A 19,185-nucleotide genomic window follows, 5' to 3' on the forward strand; every position below is an offset into this window, starting at 1 on the left:
TGAGATAAATATCCAATTTTATTTTATATTCATGAATGTCATTTCAGTTAACTCAATACCACTTATTTAATAATCTACTCTTTGGCTACTGACTTGGAATCCCATCTTTATCACATTTAAAATTGATGTTTGTAATTGTATTTATTTCTTTCTGCTAGTTCTATGATAATTTCATACTGTTTTAAGGATTGAAATCTGATATTTTCATAAATATTTTCACTTACTACTAAAAACTGTCAGAATCATTTAAAGTAACTTTTTATCTTTTCAAATTAATACACATTTATATAAGAATTAAAACAATTGAGAGGCTTAAAAAATATATATTTTGGAATACAATAGGTGGTTTGTAAACAAGTATATAAATTTACCAAATGATAATTGTGGTATCAGAAGTCAGAGAGGAAAAAGAGCATATTTTTCAACAAACTATTCTGAGATCAACTGGCGCTGCAATTGGAAAAAAAGAAAGTTTGATTCTTACTTCATTCCATACACAAAAATAAATCCCAAGTGCATTAGAAATTTATAACTTCTAATAAACCATAGACATACTAGAGAAATATAGCTAAATGTTATTTTCAGGAGAAGGAAGGCAATTATAATCATGACACAAAATCCAAAAACTATAAAGAAAATTAATATAATCAATTCTTAAAAATATAAACATACATTTTTAATGGCTCCATTATATTTTATTAAATACATGGGCCATAATTTACTACCATCCACATATTGTTAGGTATCTGTATAGTTTCCAATATACTGTTATTGTAAATAATACTTTAAAGAACATATCTGTTACACTAGGATTGTCTTTGAATGATCTTTATGTACTGAAATTGTGGTATCCCATTTTTGTTGGAAATAAGTGGGTCATTGGCTTAGGTCTGGGAAACATTGTTACAGAGGCCCTTTTCAAAATAGCCTATTTTAAAGAACTAGAGATTTGTGTGATCTTTTTACCACCTGGTGCTTTCTTTGTCCTTCATAGTGTGAAGGTTTTGTTGGCAATGTCTAGGAGCTTTTGAGTTACTGAGGTTAAGATAAGAATTACCATCCTAGATCAGAATTTAGTCTAGTTGTCTCTAATAGGCAATGAGGACCTTTTATAGATGTCAGCTTACCCGCCATAAACTCAACCTGACATGATTAAGGATTTACCCCCCAACCTCACCCAAATTTCTGGTTTCTCTTGATTGTCCATAATAATTCTACTCCGTGTGTGTTGTTAACCCTTTCCTAAACCTATTTTTTAAATCTGTTTATCTCTTGGAATAATAAGCTCCAAGTTATGGGTGGGCAACATGGGGACACAATAGAAATATTCTGAGACTCCTTTTTGCTGTTTTTGGTGGTAGAGAGCGCTGCTGCTGCCTTGGTTTCTTACCCTTTCAATACTAACTTTTATAGAAACTGAATTGGTTATGAAGAACCAGGGTATTGAGTAAAAACTCAGGTATTACCAGAAAAGAAATGGACCAGTGAGAAAGGAGAAAAAAATTTCTAAAAATATGAAATCTATGTTTCTGTTTTGTTTTTTCTTTATGATGAAGAAAGAAAACTTGCTTTCATAAATGAAAACTTCTGTTATAATTAACATTAGAAAGGAATTTAATGGAACATTCCCCCTTGTTTGTTTCAGCTACTTAGGGTCATTGTCAGCAGCAGGCTAGTTGTCTTGAAAAGCTGGCCTGCCACTCATTGAAGACTTTCTAGGTATGCCCCTCACTTTGAAAGGTGGAGTGATTTATCAATAGACACTGTGGCAAAAACAATTCTAACAACTGCACTGTCTAGCTTTTTAGCAGCTCCTCAGAACTCAGCCTTCCAATAGCCCATTTCATAAGGCATTTTAAAATATGGCTTCCGATAAAATCACTGGTCCAATTCACCCAGTACAATTATATTTTTACTAAGCAGAGTCTTCATGTGTTCTAATAAAATGCTGCAGAACAATGACATCTTGTCTTAAGTCATATAGTATGAAACATCCCACCTGCTTATAAACTGCCTCTGGGGAAAAGGGGAGGGAAGTCCTTTTTTATGAACTTCAATCCTCTTATGAGTAGGATTAATGTGAAAGTGATTTCTAGGTTCCAGCTTAGACAGTAAAATCAGACAAAGCAAAGTGGCCATACTCACTCATTGGGGGTGCCCTTTTGGCCACAAAAGTGACCTTGGCTGTCTGTAGGATAGGCCACTCTTCTGGGGTCGCCATTGACCCAGGCTGCAGGAACAAGAAAAGACAAAAAAATCAGCAACAGCTGGCTGAAGGCAGTCTGATTTGAGAAATTAGAATGCACCATTGCAACACACTAACCTCTCCCCTCAATCACAAAAGATTATTGATTTTCTTAAAAGAGTAATTTCTTAATGAAAAGTAAAATAAAATATGGATGAATCAGTCAGAAAGCACATTTCTTATTCTCTCAGGATTCATCTGGGTTGTAGCCAAAACATGAGGTAATGCACTTAGAAAATGACATTTATTAAAATGTGAATTAGAGGGCACACTACAAATGCTTGGGTGGCAAGAAGTCACTTTTGCTAGGGCTCAAAACTAAATGACTTCATAGCAGAGCTAATAAATTTGCAGTACCTATTATGATGTAATTCTTTTGGGTTATACATAAGTGAAGACCATTACAAAAAATTCAAAGGAGTGAAACTATAATACCCAATTCAAATTGGCTAGTTCTTTATGATTTCTTATGACACTGTAAAGGCGAACAGTAGCAACTTCAGAAGTAACACATAATAAAAATTCACTGTACACTTTGTCTGATAATCTCAAAGCTGCCTATAAATATCAAGTGTTTTCAAACTTCATGAAATTAAAGATTTGGCTCTGTTTTCTCTGAAGATGCTGGGTGGGCTCCACCTCATACAAACTCATCGCCCTTATATACTTATCAGCTAGACTAGAGAACCACACAAAGCAACGTACATTAGCTAAATTGGGCCACACTCCCTAATTCTAACTAAATGTTTCTAATTTCTCTAATTTGATTAATACGTTTCCTAAAAATCTGGGAAATTTATTGGTCACCTAATGCTTGTCTTTGTATATGGAAAACATATCTCTTTGTCCTTTGCTTCTTTTAACATTTTCAGCTATCTCCTTACCCACATGTAATGGATTTGACAGTTCATGTTACAATTCAATCACTCTTATGTACATAGCCTGTGTGACTTGGGAAGATAAAAATAAATCAATTCTGAATGAGAATTTTAATATGGAAAAGACACTTTTCTCAATAATTTTTCTCATCCATCCAAGCCTTTCCTTTTAGTATCCGAGTACCCAGAAAAGTCTCCTTTGTCTAATTCTTTCTTCAATGTCATAGAGGCATTGACAGTTTCATCTTCTAATACCTTCTTACAAAATCTGACTCATTCGGACAGTTCTCTGCTGCCATATGCTCCCATCTTTATTTCCCAGGATAAAGAAAGTGGACTATAAATAAGGCATTTAAATGACATCTAAGTGTTCAATGTATAATGTCTCCAGGCACTATTTTATTAAATTCTTCTTTTATATCTTAGTTTGTCAGATACCTAAGAGTTCTAATTTTACCTGACTCTATACTCTGTAATATGTTTCTTTTTTTTTTTTTAACATCTTTATTGGGGATGTAATATGTTTCTTTTAACTTTATCCCAAAATGGTATATTCCTTTTCTATACAATTATTAATTCAAAATGGGCACCTGAAGAAACATTTGGATTGCTAGGTTTGCTACTTAATATTTTTATGATCCTGAACAAGTCACTTAAATGCTTTAGTCTTGGCTTTCCAATTTGTTACTAAAAAAATGGGTATAATAATACCCAGCCCCAAAGAATGTTGAGGATATGAAAGAAGATAAAGAAAGTGGAATGCCTAAAGTGGTGCTTGGCGTGCAATATGGACTCAGTAATGATAGGTCCTGTCTTATTTGGGTTTCACAGAAACCAAACACTGAGACAAGGACTTTGATACACGTAGTTAATTTGGGAAGTGATTAAGTGGGGGTGAAGAGAGTGAGACAGGGAAGGGAGCAAAGCCAATAAAGTGCATGTTAACAAGTGGGATACTGTTATGGGTGAGGTGACTCCACGCTGCTGGGGACCTTCTGAGGAACCATGGAGAACATCTGCCCATGTTGCCGTGTCAGTGGGCATGATAAAACTATCTGCCATAGCTGCAAGCACACTTGGAAGGACTGGGGGGATGTGGGGTGGGGCATCAGCAACACCTGCTGTAGTTTTTTCTTTTTTCATCATCAGTCATTCAGCTAAATATCTTACTAAATGATAGCTCTGTGTCCTGTACTAGAAGTCAATACCAGTATACTTTATGTCAGAGTTCTCAACAAACACATGAAAAGGAGAGAATAAAGTTTGTAGAAGGCTTGGAGAAGAGGTGGGACCTGGAAAAGACTAGAAAATGACCAAGATTTGAGAAGGAATCGGGAAGGTGACAAGGAGTAGGGAAAGAATTATAGATTGAGGAAACAGTATAATAATAAGAGCTTCAATTTACTAATTGCTTACATGTATCAAGTACTATGCTAAATATATTATATCCATTTCTCATTTGAGTCTCACAATAACCCTATAAAGTAGATATTTTCACCTCTGATATTATTTGCAGCTCAGAGTTTTATTTACTTCTCAAGATCACCCAGGTTTTAAGTGGCATAAACAGGGTTTGAACTTAGGAGTGTTGCTCTCTAGGGCTCATGCTTTAAACATTAGACTATAGTCACTATACTGCTGCCTGCTAAAGGACAGATTGGGAATGAGCTTGTTAACACTGGAAACAAGGATATCAGCTAAATGAGGATGAGCAGTATGTTAGACACATATGGTAGGAAAGGAGATAACACAGGTGATTTTGGAGCCTCTGCCACCTGTAAAGAAGAGCTTTGTACTTGGCAGGAGAAGGAGAGAGTCTGGTTGACAGGGATCTCATGCCCGAGACAAAGGAGAGGAAGATGAACATGGAAGTGTCAAGGGAAGAGTTCTCCTTCTTGATTTTGTAGTTTTGAATTATGGCAGGTGGCTGTTTACTAAGTTGCTGCTACACCTCTCCACGTATCCTCTGGCACAGAAGTTTTGCTGCATATGCTCTGTGTTTGAGCTGGAACATCAAGTCTGAGCTGAAAGCTTCAAGGGCCAGTTCAACCAAGTCACCTCAGTCAAGGGTATCTATGTTTTCTTTATCTTCTCCATTAAGCCCACATCTCTCCACACCTCCACTGGAGGAATATGGCACGGAAAAAAGGAGGAGGAAAAGGAAATATGCAGTAGCAGTCATTCTGTCCATTAGTAAAGTAAGGGGCTTCTCAGATTTTACTCCCTTTCTTGGAATTTCTCTATTCATGGAACTTCTAGAACTGTGCTGTCCAATATGGTAGCCACTAACCACATATGTCTACTGTGCACTTAAATGTGGCTTATCTGAAGCGAGACATAATGTAACTGCAAAATACATATCAGATTTTAAAGAGAGTATGAACAACAACAAAAAAAGAATGCAAATATCTCATTAATACTGTTCATATTGAGTATATTTGAAATGATAATATTTGGTTATGGTTAATTTCATCTGTTTATTTTTACTCCCTTAAATGTAGCTACTAGGAAATTTAACATTACACATTTGACTCACTTATGTTTCTTCTGGCTCGATCTGTTCTAGAATATTTCCCCACAAATGTCAGGACTTCTCATATAAGGTGATTAATTGTGCTGTAGCATCATGGGTTTGTATGTCAGTCCTCCTCAACTCCATCATACCCAACACATCCTTTTTATAACGAATATTTGACAATGCTGCTTTTATATAAATCTTGAAGTACTATTTATACATAACTCATCTACCCCCCCACACACAATTTCTTAAAAACAAACAAACAATAGCTGTAATGTAAATGAGAACTAAGAAAATAAGTTCTAATTAAACAGTATGCATATCAATATTGCAAATGCTCACATATGACCAAGCTAGAAGACACAGTAAAATAGGTACTTGCAGCTATAGATAGAATCACTGAATGTAACAGTTATAATTGCAGGAGGATTCAGGTGTATTGTGTAGGAGACTCAAATACTGTAAGTGGTGTTGTCAATGATATGATTTTCCTAAATGAAAAAATTTTAGTAAATTCCAACCAAAAAAATACAATCTTTCCTAAAATTCTCTTGGTAGTTATTAAAACCATGCAAAAATAAAAATTTGTAATTTTAAAACAGAAGTTCTAGATTCAAATATTTAAAAGCAAATTGTCACCTACATGAGTGGTACATGGGAAAGTTAGGCAAGAAGCGGGGCAATTCTTGGTTTTGCAGAACTGTCCCAGATATTGCCAGGCATCTATCTTCCCTGGCTTCCACCTACCCACTAAAAGACAGTAGTACCTCCAAAACATGTGACAATCAAAAAGTCAACTCAAATTTTCCAGAAGACCCCCCTATGCAGTGCTCCAGTTGAGAGCCACTGATGTAGATGTTTATTCACACTCTTAAAAATTTCCAAAATATATAGATTTCACATGGTCTTTTCCTCCCTGATTTTTTGGGGGATATGCCATCATGGAGCTCTTTCTTATAATTTAATCCCATATACTTTTTTTATTCACTAGTTTTATTTTTTGGATTCTACATATAAGTGATATCATACAGTATTTATCTTTCTCTGTCTGAGTTATTTCACTAAGCATATTGCCTTCCAAGTACATCCATGCTGTTGCAAATGGCAAAATTTCATTCTTTTTTATGGCTGAGTAGTATTCCATTGTATGTATATACGCATCTTCTTTATCCATTCATCTGTTGATGGACATTTGTTTCCATATCTTGGCAATTGTAAATAATGCTGCTATGAACACTGCAGTGTATGTATCTTTTTGAATTAGTGTTTTTGTTTCTTTTGGCTATATACCCCAGAGTGGAAATGCTGAGTCATATGGTAGTTCTATTTTTTTTTTAAGTACTGCATTTTCTTTTTAATATTTATTTATTTATTTAGGTTGCACCAGGTCTTAGTTGTGGAAGGCAGGCTCCTTAGTTGAGGCTCCAGGGATACTTAGTTGTGGCTCACCAGCTCCTTAGTTGCAGCAATGGACTCCTTAGTTGTGGCCTATGGGGTCCTTAGTTGTGGCATGCGAACTCTTAGTTGTGGCATGCATGTGGGATCTAGTTTCCTGACCAGAGATCAAATCCAGGCCCCCTGCATTGGGAGCACAGAGTCTTATCCACTGTGCCACACTTTTTTTTTTTTTTTTTTTTGGGAAACCTCCATACTGTATTCCACAGTGGTTACACCAATTTACATTCCTATCAACAGTGTACAAGAGTTCCCTTTGCTCCACATCTTTGCCAACATTTGTGATTTGTGTTATTTTTGATGACAGTTATTCTTAGAGGTATGAGGTGATCTCTAGTTGTGGTTTTAATTTGCATTTCTCTGATGATTAGCAACATTGAGCATCTTTTCACGTGCCTGTTGGTCATTTGTATTCTTTGGAAAAATGTCTATGTTAAAATTTGTATGGAAACACAAAATACCCTAAATAGCCAAAACAATCTTGAGAAAGAATCACACTCCCTGACTTCAGACTATACTACAAAGCTATAGTAACAATATGGTATCGGCACAAAAACAGACTTATAGATCAATGCAACAGAACAGAGAGCCCAGAAATAAGCCCATGAACTTATGGTCAACTTACAACAAAGGAGGCAAGAACATACAATGGAGAAAAGACACTCTCTTTTTTTTTTTTTGCTGTACGCGGGCCTCTCACTGTTGTGGCCTCTCCCATTGTGGAGCACAGGCTCCGGATGCGCAGGCTCAGCGGCCATGGCTCACGGGCCCAGCCGCTCCGCGGCATGTGGGATCTTCCTGGACCAGGGCACGAACCCGTGTCCCGTGCATCAGCAGGCGGACTCTCAACCACTGTGCCACCAGGGAAGTCCCAAGACAGTCTCTTTAATAAGTGGTGTTGGGAAGACTGGACAGCTACATGTGAAAGAATGAAATTTGAACATTTTCTAATACCATATACAAAAATAAAATCAAAATGAATTAAAGACCTGAATGTATTGGGTTGGCCAAAAGGTTTGTTCACTTTTTCCATAAGATGGCTCTAGTAGCACTTAGTTGTCTTTCATTGGAAACCATTTTGTTAGATTGCATGTGACAGCTGTCATATCAGCATGCACTTAAAAAAAAGACATCAAAATTGGTGAATTTTTGTGTAGCCATTTTAATATTGAAGATAGAAGAAAAAAGCAACATTTTCAGCATATGATGCTTCATTATTTCAAGAAAGGTAGAAACACAACCAAAAGGCAAAAAAAAAAAAATATTTGTGCTGTGTATGGAGAAGGTGCTGTGACTGATGGAGCATGTCAAAAGTGGTTTGCAAAGTTTCATGCTGGAGATTTCTCGCTGGACGATGCTCTGTGGTCGGGTAGACCAGTTGAAGTTGATAGCGATTAAATCGAAACATTAACTGAGAACAATCAACGTTATACGTGAGATAGCCGACATACTCAAAATATCCAAATCAAGCGTTGAAAATCATTTGCACCAGCTTGGTTATGTTCATCGCTTTGATGTTTGTGTTCCACATAAGTTAAGTGAAAAAAATCTTCTTGACCGTATTTCCGCATGAGATTCTCTATTGAAACGTAATGAAATCATTCTGTTTTTAAAACAACTTGTGATGGGCAATGAAGAGTGGATACTGTATAACAATGTGGAATGGAAGAGATCATGGGGCAAGCGAAATAAACCACCAACCACACCAAAGGCCGGTCTTCATCCAAAGAAGGTGATCTTGTGTATATGGTGGGATTGGAAGGGAGTCCTCTATGATGAGCTCCTTCTGGAAAACCAAACAATTAATTCCAACAAGTACTGCTCCCAATTAGACCAACTGAAAGTGGCACTCGATGAAAAGCATCTGGAATTAGTCAACAGAAAATGCATAATCTTCCATCAGGATAAGGCAAGACTGCATGTTTCTTTGATGACCAAGCAAAAACTGGTACAGCTTGGCTGGGAAGTTCTGATTCATCTGCCGTATTCATCAGACATTGCACCTTTGGATTTCCATTTATTTTTGTCTTTACAAAATTCTCTTAATGGACAAAATTTCAATTCCCTGGAAGACTGTAAAAGGCACCTGGAACAGTTCTTTGCTCAAAAAGATAAAATATTTTGGAAGATGGAATTATGAAGGTGCCTGAAAAATGGCAGAAGGTAGTGAAACAAAAGGGCGAACATGTTGTTCGATAAAGTTCTTGGTGAAAATGAAAAATGTGTCTTTTATTTTTACTTAAAAACTGAAGGCACCTTTTGGCCAACCCAATAAGACTGGGAATCATAAAACTCCTAGAAGAAAACATAGGCTGAACAGCCTTTGACATAAATTGTAGTAATATTTTTTTAGATCCATCTCCTAAGGCAAAAGAAAATAAAAGCAAAAATAAACAAATGGGACCTAATCAGCTTAAAAACTTTTGCACAGCAAAGGTAACCATCAACAAAATGGAAAGACAACCAACTAAATGGGAGAAAATATTTGCAAATGATATGACCAATAAGGGGTTAATAACCAAAATACATAAACAGCTCATACAGCTCAACCTCAAAAAACCAAACGACCTGATTAAAAAATGGACAAAAGACCTGAATAATGCCATTTACTTTTATTCAGCTGATCAGCATGTTTGGCGGCTTTCAAATATGTCCATAAATTATTTGACAATTTTCCTTCAAATAGTGGTGCTTAATTCCCTATCCTTTGAGTGTGGACTAGACTTAGTGACTGGCTTCTAATGAATAGAATGTGACAGAATAATATTTGGTGACTTCCAAGAATAGGTCATAAAAGGCAGTGCAGCTTCCTCTTTGCTCTCCCTCTCTCTATTTTAGATCAGTAGCTCTAGGGGAAGCCATCTGACATGTCATGAGGACACTCAGACAGTCCTATAGAAAAAGCCCACGATTGTCAGCAGTCAGCAAGAACTGAAGCCTCGTGGTGACATCCGTGCAAGGGAGCCATCTAGAAGGCTGACACCTCACCATAGTCACGCCTTCAGCGGAGTGTGGCCTTGGCTTACATCTTGACCGCTACTTCATAAAGAACTCAGAGCCAGAGCCACAACCAAGCTATTCCCAATTCCAGACCACAGAAACTGTGAGATAAGAAATGTTTGCTTACTTTACATTGCCAAGTTTGAGAGTAATTTGTTATGCAGCAATAGATAACTAACTACTATCTAGCTTTTAAAAATCTTTTGTATACTTGAAGCAGTTAAATCATCTTTCTCTCCTTCAACCTAAATATTCACAATACTTAAGTTTTATTTTCTATTTGATTTCTATTTTTATTTTCTCTTGTCATGTTTTAAACTCATAGCTACAATTCCTAGGATTTAAGTATTTTTTGTTGCTTCGCTATATGATTTAATACATGGAGCCTGCAATTTGATTTAAAATATGACTTAGGGCCTACCTAACCAATTACACGTTATCTGATACCTATTTACCTTACTTCTTTAAAAAAAAGTTAATATGAACACTTTATCTTAAAGTGTGGGTCTAGAATATAGTCAAACTCCCATTCAATCATTCATACTGAATTGTCAGTCATCATATTCTTATTAAGTTAAATCATTCATTCATTCACTGGGCCTTACTATTGGCCAGTGCAGAGGGAAGATAGTTTCTGAAGAATGATAATGGATTCGCTTAAGCTTAACCAAGTCACGGCCTTAATTTTAGCTGCTGTTCAAGTTGTAGTCTCTCTGCTGGAACAAATCAAAGCAGCCTCTGCCAGGTTGCATGCAGCAATTGAGCTAACAAAAGCTTTCTCCTTTCCCAGTAAGTATAAACACCAGGAGCATTTGCTTTCAACTGGCAGGGATAGTGCTGCATCCTCACCATCTCCCCTTGAAGTTACATGACCTCCTAGCTCTTTGTCACAATTTAGTCTGCAAGATTTTTTTTTTTTTTTTTTGCGGTACGCGGGCCTCTCACTGCTGTGGCCTCTCCCGTTGCGGAGCACAGGCTCCGGACGCGCAGGTCCAGCGGCCATGGCTCACGGGCCCAGCCGCTCCGCGGCATGTGGAATCCTCCCGGACCGGGGCATGAAACCGTGCCCCCTGCATCGGCAGGCGGACTCTCAACCACTGCGCCACCAGGGAAGCCCTAGTCTGCAAGATTTTAATATAATATCTTACCTCACAGGATACAACACAGATTCCTTACACTGATGGCATCATGCTGATAAGATCTGGAGAATATTGGATAGCATGTAACCTGGATGTCTTACAAAGACATACGTGTGCTAATGGATAGGAGATAAACCTCATGAAAATACAGGAGTCTTCCAGTAAGATCTGAGGGCCTGGTAGTGATATCTCCTCCAAAGTAAAAGATAAGTTGCCGTACCTTGCATTGTCTGTTATTTAAAAAGAGGCACAGCATTTAATGGCTGCCCCAAGAAATAAAGTGCTTTTCAGATAATCCAGGTTACTGTACTAGCAGGTCTGCCACTAGGTCTATATGGCAAATGCCTATTAGAGGTTCTTATGGCTTTGGAGAAAATCCATATCCTTTCAGCAAATAAATGTTCTTCTTTTGAGAAGTACCTCCTGAATGTTGAATGATCACCTAATGACATGAGAAGCCCATCAGTGAACTGAATGTTATCTGATCCATCAAGCCTAAAGTTGGCTGTGCCCAATAGCACTCCCTTATTGAGTAGAAGTGGTGTATTCATTCAATGCTTGAGAAGGTCATGAAAAGTTTCATAAAAAGACTGCTCACAATAATAGGGTGTTGACTCCTGAGGCGCGGCTTTAACACATACCTATGGCTCATGGAAATGTCCCTGTGATTATTTGACTAGGAAGCAAAAAAATCAAATCAGATTTACAGGTGGAGCATCTGTTGGCACAGATCAGGAGGCATTCTTCTGGTTATCTACTTTGACTGAAAGAAGAGATGAACTGAATCTGAAACGTTTATCTATTCATAGACTTTGGCCACATTATCACAAACTGGAAAAGAAAAAATATTAGACAACCAATGGCAAGGAAGTTTAAGAAATATTAGAAGTACTGACTTCCAAATGTACTCAGAATATGAAAATATTTATGTCTCATGTGGCTGCTTAGTAAAGACCCCTCTGTAGAGACAGCTTTCAATAACGAGATGGAAAATTAATTGTTCAATGATTTTGTGAAAAAGTAATCATGACAGTAGGGATGAAAATTATGCATGGGTTTTGGGTAACATGGACTTTTATTCACAAAGGCTGACCAGGATCCCAACAATGCTTATGTGACAAATCTGTCAGCAGTGGATAACCAACACTGAACTCAGTCACCCAGAATAGCCATCCTTATGGAACAAAACACCCTATGCAAGATCTAGTTAAAGCACCACCTAGGAAGCAAGCCTTTCAAGGTTGGGTTGCTGTTTTCTAGAATACAGCAAGATCCTAGCAGGAAATAGATGTTATAGTCACCCAAGATAATTGCAGAGAGCTTAATAAAGAAATATTTACAAAGGTATGGGCAGAGTTAAGGAAAAGAATAGTTGGTTCAGAGCCCAGAGGCTAGCTACAACAGGGAGTCATTTTTACCTCTAGGCCTGAAGGGGCAAAGGAGGAAGGAGTTCCCTAAACCCAGAGAGAGAAGCCAAATGGAAAGAGTTGACTGACTGGACTTGGGGCCTTAGGTAGAGAGGTGCAGTTAACCTGTGGTGACCTACCAGCAAGAGAATCAGAGGAATAAACTCCATAAAACCATTCTCTTACACTCCAATCTGCTGTTGATACCTCCCACAGACCAAATTGGAAGCCAGGGGACAAGAGAGCCTGTGGATGTCATCATAAAAGCCAACTTCTCTAGGGACAGAGCAGGGTGAAGAATGGGGTACAGAAGAGATCCAAGGGGTTAAATGAATAGTACCCAGCTCAGGGACTTCCCTGGTGGTCCAGTGGTTCAGACTTCGCCTAGCAATGCAGAGGGTGTGAGTTTGATCCCTGGTCAGGCAGCTAAGATCCCACAAGCCTCACGGTCAAAAAAACCCAAAACATAAAGCAGAAGCAATATGGTAACAAATTCAATAAAGATTTTTAAAAAATGGTCCACGTCGGGGGAGAGCAGGAAGATGGCGGAAGAGTAAGACGCGGAGATCACCTTCCTCCCCACAGATACACCAGAAATACATCTACACGTGGAACAACTCCTACAGAACACCTACTGAACGCTGGCAGAAGACCTCAGACCTCCCAAAAGGCAAGAAACTCCCCACGTACCTGGGTAGGGCAAAAGAAAAAAAAGAATAAACAGAGACAAAAGGATAGGGACGGCACCTGCACCAGTGGGAGGGAGCTGTGAAAGAGGAAAAGTTTCCACACACTAGGAAGCCCCTTCGCGGGCGGAGACTGCGGGAGGCGGAGGGGGGAGCTTCGAAGCCGCGGAGGAGAGCACAGCAACGGGTGCGGAGGGCAAAGCGGGGAGATTCCCGCACAGAGAATCGGTGCCGACCGGCATTCACCAGCCCGAGAGGCTTGTCTGCTCACCCGCCGGGGCGGGCGGGGCTGCGAGCTGAGGCTCTGAGGCTCGGGTTTCGGTTTCGGACGGAGCGCAGGGAGAGGACTGGGGTTGGCGGCTTGAACATAGCCTGAAGGGGTTAGTGCACCACAGCTAGCTGGGAGGGAGTCCGGGGGAAAAGTCTGCACCTGCCGAAGAGGCAAGAGACTTTTTCTTCCCTCTTTGTTTCCTGGTGCGTGAGGAGAGGGGTTTAAGAACGCTGCTTAAAGGAACTCCAGAGACGGGCGCGAGCCGCGGCTAAAAGCGGGAACCCCAGAGACGGGCGCGAGCCGCGGCTGAAAGCGCGGACCCCAGAGACGGGCGCGAGCCGCGGCTGAGGGCGCGGACCCTAGAGACGGGCGCGAGCCGCGGCTGAGGGCGCGGACTCGAGACGGGCGCAAGCCGCGGCTGGAGGCGCGGACCTCAGAGGCGGGCGGGAGACGTTGGGGCTGCTGCTGCCGCCACCAAGGGGCCTGTGTGCGAGCGCAGGTCGCTCTCCACGCCCCTCGTCCGCGGAGCCTGTGCAGCCCGCCACAGCCGGGTTCCCGGGATCCGGGGACGACTTCCCCGGGAGAGCGCACGGCGGGCCTCGGGCTGGTGCAGGGTCACGCCGGACTTTGCCGCCGCAGGCCCGTCCCGCATTCCGTGCCCCTCCCTCCCCGCCGGCCTCAGTACGCCAGAACCCCCGAATCAGCGGCTACTTTAACCCCGTCCTGTCTGAGCAAAAAACAGACGCCCTCCAGCGACCTACACGCAGAGGCAGGGCCAAATCCAAAGCTGAGCCCCTGTGAGCTGTGAGAACAAAGAAGAGAAAGGGAAATCTCTCCCAGCAGCCTCAGAAGCAGCGGATTAAAGCTCCACAATCAACTTGATGCACCCTGCATCTGTGGAATACATGAATAGACAGCCAATCATCCCAAATTAAGGAGGTGGACTTTGGGAGCAAGATCTATGATTTTTTTCCCTATTCCTCTTTTTGTGAATGTGTATGTGTATGCTTCTGTGTGAGATCTTGTCTGTATAGTCTTGCTTCCACCATCTGTCCTAGGGTTCTATCCGTCCATGGTTTTTTCTTAAAATTTTTTTCTTAATAATCAATTTTAATTTTAAGAACGTTATTATACTTTACCTTCATCCTTTCTTTCTTTCTTTCTTTTTCTTTCCTTCCTTCCTTCCTTCCCTCCTTTAGACAACAAATCATCCCAAATTGAGGAGGTGGTCTCTGACAGCAAGATTTATGATTTTTCCCCCTTTACCTCTTTTAGTGAGGGTGTATGTGTACGCTTCTGTGTAAGATTTTGCCTGTATAGCTTTGCTTCCAACATTTGTCCTAAGGTTCTATCCGTCCCCTTTTTTTTTTTTCTAAATAAGAATTTTTTAATTCAATAACTTTATTATACTTTATTTTATTTTTACTGTATCTTCTTTCTTTCTGTTTTTCCTTCTTTCCCTCCTTCCTTCCTTCCTCCCTCCCTCCCTCCCTCCTTTCGTTCCTTCTTGCCTTCCTTCCTTCTTTGCTTCTTTCTTTCTTTCTTCCTTCCTTCCTTCCTTCCCTCCTTCCTTCCCTCCTTTCCTTCTTTCTTTCCTCATACTTCTACTAATTCCCTCTACTTTTTCTCCCTTTTATTCTGAGCCGTGTGGATGAAAGGCTCTTGGTGCTCCAGCCAGGAGTCAGGGCTCTGCCTCTGAGGTAGGAGAGCCAACTTCAGGACACCGGTCCACAAGAGACCTCCCAGCTCCACATAATATCAAACAGCGAAAATCTCCCAGAGACCTCCATCTTAACACCAGCACCCAGCTTCACTCAACGACCAGCAAGCCACAGTGCTGGACAACCTGTGCCAAACAACTAGCAAAACAGGAACACAACTCCACCCATTAGCAGAGAGGCTGCCTAAAATCATAATAAGGCCACAGACACCCCAAAACACACCACCAGACGTGAACCTGCCCACTAGAGAGACAAGATCCAGCCTCATCCACAACACAGGCACTAGTCCCCTCCACCAGGAAGCCTACACAACCCACTGAACCAACCTTAGCCACTGGAGACAGACATCAAAAACAGGAGGAACTACGAACCTGCAGCCTGCAAAAAGGAGACCCCAAACACAGTAAGATAAGCAAAATGAGAAAACAGAAAAACACACAGCAGATAAAGGAGCAAGATAAAAATGCACCAGACCTAACAAATGAAGAGGAAATAGGCAGTCTACCTGAAAAAGAATTCAGAATAATGATAGTAAGGTTGATCCGAAATCTTGGAGATAGAATGGACAACAGAATGGACAAAATGCAAGAATCAGTTAACAAGGACCTAGAAGAATTAAAGATGAAACAAGCAACGATGAACAACACAATAAATGAAATTAAAAATACTCTAGATGGGATCAATAGCAGAATAACTGAGGCAGAAGAACGGATAAGTGACCTGGAAGATAAAATAGTGGAAATAACTACTGCAGAGCAGAATAAACAAAAAAGAATTAAAAGAACTGAGGACAGTCTCAGAAACCTCTGGGACAACATTAAACGCACCAACATTCGAATTATAGGGGTTCCAGAAGAAGAAGAGAAAAAGAAAGGGACTGAGAAAATATTTGAAGAGATTATAGTTGAAAACTTCCCTAATATGGGAAAGGAAATAGTTAATCAAGTCCAGGAAGCACAGAGAGTCCCATACAGGATAAATACAAGGAGAAATACGCCAAGACACATATTAATCAAACTGTCAAAAATAAAATACAGGAAAGCATATTAAAAGCAGCAAGGGAAAAACAACAAATAACACAAAAGGGAATCCCCATAAGGTTAACAGCTGATCTCTCAGCAGAAACCCTACAAGCCAGAAGGGAGTGGCAGGACATACTGAAAGTGATGAAGGAGAAAAACCTGCAACCAAGACTACTCTACCCAGCAAGGATCTCATTCAGATTTGATGGAGAAACTAAAACCTTTACAGACAAGCAAAAGCTGAGAGAGTTCAGCACCACCAAACCAGCTTTACAACAAATGCTAAAGGATCTTCTCTAGGCAAGAAACACAAGAGAAGGAAAAGACCTATAATAACGAACACAAAACAATTTAGAAAATGGGAATAGGAACATACATATCGATAATTACCTTAAATGTAAATGGACTAAATGCTCCCACCAAAAGACACAGATTAGCTGAATGGATACAAAAACAAGACCCTTATATATGCTGTCTACAAGAGACCCACTTCAGACCTAGAGACACATACAGACTGAAAGTAAGGGGGTGGAAAAAGATATTCCATGCAAATGGAAACCAAAAGAAAGCTGGAGTAGCAATTCTCATATCAGACAAAATAGACTTTAAAATAAGGACTATTAAAAGAGACAAAGAAGGACACTACATAATGATCAAGGGATCGATCCAAGAAGAAGATATAACAATTGTAAATATTTATGCACCCAACATAGGAGCACCTCAATACATAAGGCAAATACTAACAGCCATAAAAGGGGAAATCGACAGTAACACATACATAGTAGGGGACTTAAACACCCCACTTTCACCCATGGACAGATCATCCAAAATGAAAATAAATAAGGAAACACAAGCTTTAAATGATACATTAAACAAGATGGACTTAATTGATATTTATAGGACACTCCATCCAAAAACAACAGAATACACATTTTTCTCAAGTGCTCATGGAACATTCTCCAGGATAGATCATATCTTGGGTCACAAATCAAGCCTTGGTAAATTTAAGAAAATTGAAATTGTATCAAGTATCTTTTCTGACCACAACGTCATTAGACTAGATATCAATTACAGGAAAAGATCTGTAAAAAATACAAACACATGGAGGCTAAACAATACACTACTTAATAATGAAGTGATCACTGAAGAAATCAAAGAGGAAATCAAAAAATACCTAGAAACAAATGACAATGGAGACACAACGACCCAAAACCTGTGGGATGCAGCAAAAGCAGTTCTAAGGGGGAAGTTTATAGCAATACAAGCCCACCTTAAGAAGCAGGAAACATCTCGAATAAACAACCTAACCTTGCACCTCAAGCAATTAGAGAAAGAAGAACAAAAAAAAACCCCAAAGCTAGCAGAAGGAAAGAAATCATAAAAATCAGATCAGAAATAAATGAAAAAGAAATGAAGGAAACAATAGCAAAGATCAATAAAACTAAAAGCTGGTTCTTTGAGAAGATAAACAAAATAGATAAACCACTAGCCAGACTCATCAAGAAAAAAAGGGAGAGGACTCAAATCAATAGAATTAGAAATGAAAAAGGAGAGGTAACAACTGACACTGCAGAAATAAAAGAGATCATGAGAGATTACTACAAGCAACTCTATGCCAATAAAATGGACAATCTGGAAGAAATGGACAAATTCTTAGAAATGCACAACCTGCCAAGACTGAATCAGGAAGAAATAGAAAATATGAACAGACCAATCACAAGCACTGAAATTGAAACTGTGATTAAAAATCTTCCAGCAAAGAAAAGCCCAGGACCAGATGGCTTCACAGGCGAATTCTATCAAACATTTAGAGAAGAGCTAACACCTATCCTTCTCAAACTCTTCCAAAATATAGCAGAGGAAGGAACACTCCCCAACTCCTTCTACGAGGCCACCATCACCTTGATACCAAAACCAGACAAGGATGTCACAAAGAAAGAAAACTACAGGCCAATATCACTGATGAACATAGATGCAAAAATCCTCAACAAAATACTAGCAACCAGAATCCAACAGCACATTAAAAGGATCATACACCATGATCAAGTGGGGTTTATTCCAGGAATGCAAGGATTCTTCAATATACGCAAATCTATCAATGTGATAAACCATATTAACAAATTGAAGGAGAAAAACCATATGATCATCTCAATAGATGCAGAGAAAGCTTTTGACAAAATTCAACACCCATTTATGATAAAAACCCTCCAGAAAGTAGGCATAGAGGGAACTTTCCTCAACATAATAAAGGCCATATACGACAAGCCCACAGCAAACATCATCCTCAATGGTGAAAAACTGAAAGCATTTCCACTAAGATCAGGAACAAGACAAGGGTGCCCACTCTCACCACTCTTATTCAACATAGTTTTGGAAGTTTTAGCCACAGCAATCAGAGAAGAGAAGGAAATAAAAGGAATCCAAATTGGAAAAGAAGAAGTAAAGCTGTCACTGTTTGCAGATGACATAATCCTATACATAGAGAATCCTAAAGATGCTACCAGAAAACTACTAGAGCTAATCAATGAATTTGGTAAAGTGGCAGGATACAAAATTAATGCACAGAAATCTCTGGCATTCCTATATACTAATGATGAAAAATCTGAAAGTGAAATCAAGAAAACACTCCCATTTACCATTGCAACAAAAAGAATAAAATATCTAGGAATAAACCTACCTAAGGAGACAAAAGACCTGTATGCAGAAAATTATAAGACACTGATGAAAGAAATTAAAGATGATACAAATAGATGGAGAGATATACCATGTTCTTGGATTGGAAGAATCAACATTGTGAAAATGACTCTACTACCCAAAGCAATCTATAGATTCAATGCAATCCCT

General features: G+C 39.4%; 1 protein-coding gene across 2 annotated transcripts in view; it reads right to left on the bottom strand.

Moving 5' to 3' along the window:
* SLC44A5 (solute carrier family 44 member 5) overlaps nt 1-19,185 on the bottom strand; it is a gene marked incomplete at its 3' end in the record, with an annotated part of 381,161 nt that overhangs the window by 73,154 nt on the left and 288,822 nt on the right. For both annotated transcript variants that reach the window (XM_079943833.1, XM_079943832.1), the window contains exon 4: nt 2,146-2,230. In XM_079943833.1, coding sequence (XP_079799959.1) covers nt 2,146-2,230 — 85 coding nt within the window. The remainder of the gene's footprint in view (nt 1-2,145; nt 2,231-19,185) is intronic.

The sequence above is a fragment of the Stenella coeruleoalba genome (assembly GCF_951394435.1).
Source record: "Stenella coeruleoalba genome assembly, chromosome: 1".
Taxonomy (NCBI): domain Eukaryota; kingdom Metazoa; phylum Chordata; class Mammalia; order Artiodactyla; family Delphinidae; genus Stenella; species Stenella coeruleoalba.